Consider the following 9,317-nt stretch of genomic DNA (forward strand, 5'->3'; position numbering starts at 1 on the left):
GGATTCGCATCTGGATCAAGCCAAAGGGAGTTGCAGTCCACACTCAGCTGTACACACCCTGTCTTTTAAGGAAAGTAGAAGAGAAAGGAAAGGAAAAGCTACGGGGAGATTGACAGAGGCCAAGTAGGTGGGACATCCCTTTGCAGAGCCCAGGACACAGGAGGAGGAGGAGGAGGAGGAGGAGGGCGGAGTTTGAGGCCCGCTGATTGACAGGCTGGCTCCTCGGACCCACGTGACCCTCTCCGGGGCTGGAAGAAAAGCAGAAGGCAGCCTGCTCGGGAGTTTCATTATATTCAAATATATTCGTTTTCCAGGAGTCGCTCTGGAGCAGCAAGCCGTGGCGCGCGATTGCTCCTGTTCGCAGCCGGGAGAAGAAGACGAAGAAGAAGAAGAAGAAGAAGGCGAAGGCGAAGCAGCAGCAGCAGCAGCCGTGAGCGATTGACTCTCCCCGGCTCCGCAAAGCGGCTTGACTCCGGATTCCCCGCGTGAGCTTTCCCACGAGTCCTGCTCCACGCTTGGCTGTCAAGAACCATGGACTGTTTCTATATGCCTTGCTTTCTGTCAGTGAGTAGCGCTTTCTCATTCCTTGTGTGAGTTCTGGTTTAAAGGGGGGGGGAGAGGGAGAGAGAGAGAGAGAGAGAGAGAGAGAGAGAGAGAGAGAGAGAGAGAACCAAGAAAGAAAGAAAGAAAGAGAGAGAGAGACGGAGTTTGTTGTGTGTGTGTGTGAGCGAGCGAGCGAGTGAACGCCGGACTCTCAAACTTCCGAGTCCATTTATTCGCTCCCTTTAAAAACAAATGGTTCATTTCGAAACAGTTTTTTGGGTTGTTGTTTTTTGAGGGGAGAGCATTTTCGCTGCAATCCCTCCGTGCCCTTACTTGAGAGTAAGCCCTACGGAGGGCTTACTCCCAAGTAAACGCCCATCGGCTCGGACTGTAGTTAGAGTGTGTGTCCCCCCTTTTCTTTTTTTAAATGAAGATCTAGCTTTTACCACCCCTCCCGGGGGATATTTGTCAAATGCGAAGTAAATAAGAACGACCGAAGAACCCTGGGGAAGGCGCGTCCTCCCCCTCCGCGTTTATCCCCCCCCTTCCCCTCGCGATCCACGAGGCCCTTGCGCCGGAGAGGGGCTGCAGATTTCCCCGTCCCCTCCCCGCAACCTTCCACGGACGGGGCTACCCCGCGGGCACCTATTGGCTAGCGGCCGGCAGCCGGGAAGGCTCCAACAGACACTTGCTATGGAGAGCGCTTTCCAAGTGGACCTCCTGGAAGCTTGCTCAACAATGAAGCGGGACCTCCGACTCCCAGCCTCTCCCAGTGCATTTAAAAAAAAATATTACTTCCATTAACAACAAGTGCAAAGCCCTGTTCTGTTTTGATGGGCGAAAAGCAGAGATGGGTTTTCAGAACTCTCTGTGTGCTCGCGTATTAATAGCTGGTTTCGTGACCCCATTTTTACGCAGATCGTTGCTCAGATAAAACAGAGGAGAATTTTTTTTTTTTTGAGGGGGTGTTGATAATTGCAGGGGGCCCCGTAAAGTCCCAAGTCTTAATTGGCTGGGCGTAAAAGTCCCAATAAGGTTCTACACTGCATTTTCGGGGGGGGGGGTCTGGTTTGTGTTTTGTTTGTTTTTTTGAGCTTGCGATGTGCGTTTCTTTAACTTTTTTTCTAAAGTGTGTCATTTTTTTTTACCGACCTTGTTTGTTTGCTCCTCTTTCTCCCTCCTTCTCCCTCTCTTCCCTCCCCTCCTTCTGCTCTCTGCCCCCCCCCAACCCAACTACACCCTCCCTCCCCCCCAATAGAGACACCATGACGCCTGGTAACCGACTCCTGATGGTCATTTTATTGTGCCGAGTGCTGCTTGGAGGTACTAACCGTGCTAGCTTGATACCCGCCGAGACTGGGAAGAAGAAAGTGGTCGGGGACCATCTCCAGCAGCAGCAACAGCAGCAGCGAGCCGGAGAGGCCGGAGACGGAGAAGGCGCCTCGGGAACTTCGCGCCGCCCTTTCCCGAGCCATGAACTCTTGCGCGGGTTCGAGGCTACCCTTCTCCAGATGTTCGGGCTCCGGCGGCGGCCGCAGCCCAGCAAAGCGGCGTTCGTCCCTTCATACATGCTGGATCTGTATCGCCTCCAGTCCGGGGAAGAGGAGGAAAAGCTGCAGGATCTCAGCCTCCAGTACCCGGAGAAGTCCACCAGCCGCGCCAACACCGTGAGGAGTTTCCACCACGAAGGTATGCAAACTGGAAAGGGGCGCACGGAGCGCTTCTGAGTAGATCTCCGACTATTATGATGCTGGTTGGTGGTGAGGGGATTTCAGAATTTGATTTTTTTTTTGGGGGGGGAGAACGAAATCTGATGCGCCCCTCCTTGTGTCCAGTTGGGGCTTTCTCGCGAGTAAATGCTCCTGAAAGAATCAGGCGGCCTGAGGTCGGACCTGAGTTTAAAGGACCGGTTGCAAGATTCCCATGTTGCACTGGGTGTGTTAGGTGTCCCCTGGTTTTTTGGGGTGTGTGTGGAAGGGGTAGTTCGTTTTCTCCTCCTCCTTCACCCCTGCTCCGCATCCGGCTGTGGATGCGATGGATTTGGACCGAAACCGGTTCCGAGTGTGTGATACTCCGGCGTGACTCCGGCTCACCCTCTATGGAGAGGCATGATGGGCGCGGGTGCCCTACTTCTCCTCCCTTGCCCAGGAAAGCCAGCAGCTAAGGAGAACGGACAACGGGGGGCTTGTGTTGGCACTTCTGCGCTCACACACGGAACCCGGGATCTGGAGAAACGTTTATACGAGAAAGACGTTTTCATTATGTTTTAGTGGAAGGGTTTTTGACCTCTCGAGAAGTGGGCTCGCTTGGTTTAAGAGCAGGATGCAGTACGTCGCTTGGGAGGAGAGAGGTCTGCAAGCTACTTTTGCACGATTGTGACCGCTATTGCCAACTGAAATTATTCATATTATTAAACCACCTTTCTCCGGTTGAACGTCGGCCTGCGTGCGCACGGGCTGAAAGGCGTTCTCTCTCTGAGTCGCCCATCAGCAGCTGCTCCAGATTTCACTCCGGTTCTGTTACTCCCACCCCCGTCTCGCTCCTCCTCTCTTCCCGGACCAAACTTAGAAGTTTATGCAGAAATATCAAAGCGCTCGTCCCCGCCTTTAAACAAAAAGCAAACAAAAAAAAAAAAACTCACCGCTTGTTCCATTTGGGAAACGGAGGGAGGGAAGAGAGGGAAATGGCTTTTTTTTTTTAATGACCAAAGTAAAACTGCATCTGTTTGCGGGGAAAAGTGTGTGTGTGTGTGTGTGTGTGTGTGTGTGAGAGAGAGAGAGAGAGAGAGAGAGAGAGAGAGAGAGAGAGAGAGAGAGAGAGAGAGAGATGCAACTGCAAGTGGATCCAAATGTTTGCTGCTGCTTCTGGATCCGGGAATCTGGACTGGTTGCAACTCCTGTTATCAGAAAGGGTTTTTTTTGGGGGGGGGGCTTCGCGCACCAAGAGAGCACCCCGCTTTTCCCAAACAGTAAATTTAAAGAGGAAACGTAGCTTTAAAACACACCTGCCCACCTTTTCCTCTGCAATATTAGTAAGAACTACAGCATTATTACTATTAAATTATAACTCGCAAGCCGTATTTGGTAAATGGGCATCTATTGCAAGGCACAACACGTTTCCTCTAGAGTAGCTCCTGTAGGATCAGGGTCGTCTGCTGACGATGGAGCTGGCGAAGAAGTGTGCCCTGGGCGTGCGTGGCCGTGGAGAAGGGGTCACACGAGCTCGTGCAAGGACTTATAGGGGAAGGAGAGGCCACAGTGAACTCTGCTTATGTGCAGAGGTGACGCGGGGGGGGGGGGACCGTGGGAATAACAGAACAACACTTCATTCGAATTTGGCGGATAACGCAAGAAGCCACGCGACCCCGCAATACACTGACTAGTGGGAATCCCGCGAGGGTGAATTTCACAGTTGCTAAATCTACACTTGAATGGAGAGCGTCCGATGTATTTTTTTAAAAAGAGAGGTGGGGGGAAGAGGGAGAGGCGCATGGGTTTAACTCTTCCTGGGACAAGGGGAAGTCCTGTTCTTGAATCCTAAAGGCATGCTTGCATCCTCCTAGCGGGCAGGGTCCTTTGTGCTGTTGGCTCAATGGCCAGCGCCGTGCACATGTAAGGCGGGGCAAAAAATTAAAAAAGTAACAACATAGGGCGCGTGACGGACACACTGCACGTGCTCGGAGGGCTGGGATGCACAAATGGTGCCTGAGCAAACAGCTCACTAGGCCGCTACATAGGGGCAGAGAACAGAGTGGGGAGAGGGCGCCAGAGTGTGTGGGGCGGAGGATCAAACCTCTACCAGCAACATGATCTGAGTTCAAAGCAGAGACTCTCCTAAACTGAGAGCAGTAGAAGCCACTCTTACCTACGCCCCTTCTTATGCAGGATGATTTCAGTACTATGAAGGGAATCCTAAGGAGCTGGGGGGGGGGTGTTGCACCCTCATAAGTGGGCCAGGAACCGCAGCCTTGCAGCCCGATCACCCGCTGGCCTGGCTTCATTTCTTAGCAAAGCGCGTTTAGGATCGCAGCAATACTATCCCCAAGTATGCCTTGTCGCCCGCAGCGCAACTTTTGCGCAAGGCATCCAAGGATGGGGCTCCTCCCTCCTCTACTCCTCGCGAGCCTTTTCCCCGGGTAAACTGGGCCGGCCAGAGTGCAAAGGCCAACTGAGGGTGGCGATAACCCAAAAGGCAGGTGAAATTGACAAAAGTGGGTGGTGGTGAGGTTTTACTTTTGGAGGAGATGGACAGGGGAATTATTCCTGTCCAGCCCGGTGGATCGCGCCGTCCCGGTGACGCTTGCCCAAACCGCGCCGTCTGTTCTGTGCGTCTGTTGTCTCCCCTTCCTCCTGCCCACACCAACAGTCGCGTCTCTTGCTTTCTCCTCCCGATCCCCTTCCCCTCTCCAGAGCACCTCGAGCAAGTGCCGGGGCCCGCGAACCAGCCGGCCCGCCTGCGCTACTTCTTCAACCTGAGCAGCGTGCCCTCGGGCGAGGCCATCTCCTCGGCGGAGCTGCGGCTCTTCCGACAGCAGATCGTCGGCGAGGACGGGGCGTCCTCCTGGGAGAGGGGCTTCCACCGGATCAACATTTACGAGGTGATGAAGCCCCTCCGCCGAGGGGAGGACCTGGTTACCCGGCTGCTGGACACCCGCCTGGTGCACCACAACGTGAGCCGCTGGGAGAGCTTCGACGTGAGCCCCGCCGTTATCCGATGGACCGCAGGCGGCCAGCCCAATCACGGGCTGGCCGTGGAGGTTGTGCCCCTCCACCCCGCGCTACAGACTCACCAGGGCAGCCATGTCCGGATTAGCCGCTCTTTACCTCAAGGGGGCCATCTGGGGGCCGGAGACTGGGCCCGCCTCCGGCCCCTGCTGGTCACTTTCAGCCACGACGGCCGGGGCCAGTCGCTGCTGACGCGCCGGGCCAAGCGCAGCCCCAAGCACGCGCACCAGCGCGCGCGCAAGAACAAGAAGAACTGCCGCCGCCACGCGCTCTATGTGGATTTCAGCGACGTGGGCTGGAACGACTGGATCGTGGCCCCGCCGGGCTACCAGGCTTTCTACTGCCACGGCGACTGCCCTTTCCCTTTGGCTGACCACCTCAACTCTACCAACCACGCCATCGTGCAGACGCTGGTCAACTCGGTCAACGGCAGCATCCCCAAAGCCTGCTGCGTTCCCACCGAGCTCAGCGCCATTTCTATGCTCTACCTGGACGAATACGACAAAGTGGTCCTCAAGAATTACCAGGAGATGGTGGTCGAAGGGTGTGGGTGTCGTTAAACGCGAGAAACAGAGAGAGAGAGAGACTTCTTCCCTGTCCGGTTCTCTCCGGTCCCTTGCCCTCACCATCCAGCCCGCCCCGTCCAAAATTCCCCAGGGATGGAAGGATGGAAGTGGCAGGGAAGAGATACTGCTGCTGCTTCTCCTCGTCCTCCTCCCAGGTTCAAGAATGGGCTGGCCTTCTGTGCTTTCTTTTTAAAAAAGAAAAAGAAAAAAAAAAGAAAAGGAACAGAAAGTTATACCATAAATTCTCTTTCTCACCTAAGCGCGCTCACCCATGGGCGCGTGCGCGCCAGCAAAAAAAAAAAAAAAAAAGTAATGGAAAAAAAATCCCTTAATCCGTTCACCTTGACCTTATTTATGACTTTATGTGCAAATGTTTTGACAATAATGATCATATATTTTGACAAAATATATTTATAACGACATATTAAAAGATAAAAAATAAAGCGAGTCATTATTTTAAAGGTAAACGCAATATCATTTTTATTTTTATTTTAAAATCATTCATTTCTATTTGGGGAGGGGGTAATTTCTTTCCTCTCTTTCTCCCTCCCCAGCCCGAGAGGTTTCCCCTGCCAAGGTCTCGTTTTTTTTTCTTTTTGCCTTGTATTAATTGCTAACTCACTTGCCTGGCTGCAATTTCGGGGGCAGGACTAAGATTAGATTTCGTATCTTTTACCCCACCCCACCCCACCCCCTTATAAATAGGACCCCCACACCTTTCGGCACGTCTTTGCATCATTTTTGCACGGTCTTAATGATTGCTGTGGCCGATTGGTGCCATCGGTGCAAGCTAGGTCTCTGCGTAAGATCCAGTCTTTGGCACGGGTGGGGGGTGCGCGCTATGCTCTGATTGGGGTTTGCCTTATCTACCCCACCCCCACCCCGCCTGCCCACTGGGCCTGCGCGCTTGTGACACACCTCGCGTGTTGTGGGTTCAAACCGTCTGAGAAACCTCCCATCCGTTCGTGCCCAAAGGCCCGCTACCACCAAAGGGCTGAAACTGCATGGAAGTGATTCCCCGCCCGCCCGCAACGATGCTCAAGATCCGAGAGCGCAGCGTATGAGAGCCCTCAGAGTAGACCCTAGGCAGACACTTGTGTCTACCCGGAGTGTCTGTTCGGAAGCGAGACCCATTCATTTCAATGGGGCAACCATCCCATTGATGCGGCTTAAGGGGTCACAGCCTTCCCTTGCTCCATAGCCAGATCCGCAAAACCATTAATCCTTTAAATTAGGGGGCCCCTTTGGATACCCAATAAAATATTTGAGGGGGCCACCCCCCCAAGTTGATGGGCATCGCCATTCATATGGTGTGTGTGCAACTCGATTATGCGGAATGGGGTTTACCTGCCCCCAATATTTTATTGAAGTTGGCACCCCTGGAACATAGCAACCACTTTACTGACCGAACATTGTCGGCCGAGGCTGCCTTAGCTAGCCAACGGGACTGGCATAACTCTCACCCCTCTGTGTAAATTATTTGGCCAGGAGGAGGTTTAATTTGAGCCACTCCTAGTCCCTTAGCGGGGTGGGGGGGAGATGGGTCAAATGAGTACACGCAGAGTGTGTTTCTGTCTCCGCTGGGTCCCTTTCTGACCTCCCCACAGCTGGGATTGGAGAGAGCAGCCCAGGTTCACACCCCTGGCTACCTTTCATAGAATCGTAGAGTTGGAAGGGATCCCCAGGGGTCATCCAGCCCAACCCCCTGCAATGCAGGAATCTCAGCTAAAGCATCCATGACAGATGGCCATCCAACTTCAGCTTAAAAGCCTCTGCTTCGTTCCCTCCCTTTTGAAGCCAGCCACAGCTTGGTCTTCGAGGGATGGCAGATTGCGTCTCCCCGGGCGTAAATCCAAGGCTATCAGTTTTTTTAGCTTGTTGTGGGTGGCCTGCCTTTCCTGTTTACATCCTGTGTGTCTCCAACTTTTGCGTCTGGATGGGGGCTTATTTTGTGCTGGCTTTGCCTAGCACACTTGTCTCCCCCCCCCCTTTTTTTTTAGAATGCTCCTTTTAGCCCCCTCCTGCTGGCGGTTTTGCAAAAGGTTTCTCTCTCCCTCTGACACAGATCTCGTGGCATCCTGTTCACCCTCTGCTGTGAGTTTTATTACAAGTGCAATTTCCAGCAGCTGCATTTTCTCGCCTGACTCTTTCAAAATGCCCCTCGATTGTGTAACCAGGCTGTGATTAGTTAGCGGGGGGGGGACTCTGCACATGCTCAGGAGAGCTTACAGGGGTCATACAAACTGTACAGCCGTTTAGTTTTCAAGTCCAGTCAACAAGTTTATTGTTCCATCAGAAGGCCATGGAGTGTGACTGATTAGTAAAGAGGTGCAGGAAATACTCTGCATATGCTCAGGAGAGTATTTCCACATCCTCAAAACTGTGTAGCCAGGCTGTGATTAGTTAGCAAAAGAGGAGGTTGATATTATACATTGGAACAGAGGAAACTGCCTTATATCGAGTCATTTGGCCCACCTAGATCATGGAATCACAGAACTGTTGAGTTGAAAGGGACCCTGAGGGCCATCAATATTGTCCGCACTGACTGGCAGCAGCTCTTGGGGATTATTAAGGGAGGATCTATCAGTGGTAGAGCATCTGCTTTGCACCCAGAAGGTCCCAGTTTCCGTCTCCATTGACATCTCTAGGTAGGTTCTGGATACACCCCCTGCCTGAACCCCTGGAGTGCTGCTGCCAGCCAGTGTCGGCACTATTGAGCTATATTGGTCAGTATAAGACAGCTTCCTATGGACCTGGAGATGTTGGGGGTTGAACCTGGGGTCTTGTGCATGCTGGGCAGATGCTGTTCTGCTGAGATTCTCCCCTTCCCCACCTGCTCAGGAGAGTCTTCATCAAAACAAAAACAAAAAAAACCTTGAAGCTTTGCAAGGGTGCTCAGCCCTGTGAAAAAGGAGGTTTGGCTTTTGGGGATGTGCCTGTACCTTTTCCCCAAGCAGCAGGAGAGAGAAAACAGGCTGGCCAGCCACACCAAATTTGCCCCCAAACCTTGGAGGGGGGAGGGAAACACCTGACTTGCTTACCTTGGAACAGAGGAGGACACAGAGAGAGAGAGATATGCATTTGAAAGAGGCTCTGGGTTTACCTGGGGGAGGTGAATGCTCAGCCCTGGAGGGTTTATTTATTTACTTATATATATTTTTTTGCCTTTCCTTTCTGCTTTAACCCTCTCTTGCCTCAGGCTCCCAGGTTCAAAGCTATTAACATTTTGCAGGAGGAGGAGGAGAGAGATGAGGAAAGCTGGCTTCAACCTCACATCAAAGTTTCCCAAAGCCTTTGAAGATCATATCTGGCAATTATGATGCTCAAAGAAGTGAGGTGGGGAAAGAGAGAGAGATTTGAGAAGAGTTAAATATGGATTGGGAGTTAAATGGCTATTTAGGGGGTCTGTTCTCTTTTTTCCCTTTTGCAAAACAGATTGTCCAGGTAAATGAGGCAGAGGGAGGGGGCATTTCGAGTGAAAATG

At 52.6% G+C, this 9,317-nt stretch overlaps 1 protein-coding gene across 1 annotated transcript; it reads left to right on the plus strand.

Annotated features, from left to right (window-relative positions):
- The first annotated feature begins 221 nt into the window (after positions 1–221).
- BMP4 (bone morphogenetic protein 4) lies at positions 222–5,833 on the plus strand. The gene is made up of 3 exons (XM_033165194.1): positions 222–564; positions 1,802–2,232; positions 4,953–5,833. Exons 2-3 carry the CDS (start codon positions 1,809–1,811, stop codon positions 5,825–5,827), a joined length of 1,299 nt encoding a protein of 432 aa, XP_033021085.1. The 5' UTR covers positions 222–564; positions 1,802–1,808; the 3' UTR covers positions 5,828–5,833.
- Positions 5,834–9,317: the final 3,484 nt, after the last annotated feature.

This window comes from Lacerta agilis, chromosome 1 (assembly GCF_009819535.1).
Source record: "Lacerta agilis isolate rLacAgi1 chromosome 1, rLacAgi1.pri, whole genome shotgun sequence".
Lineage (NCBI taxonomy): Eukaryota > Metazoa > Chordata > Lepidosauria > Squamata > Lacertidae > Lacerta > Lacerta agilis.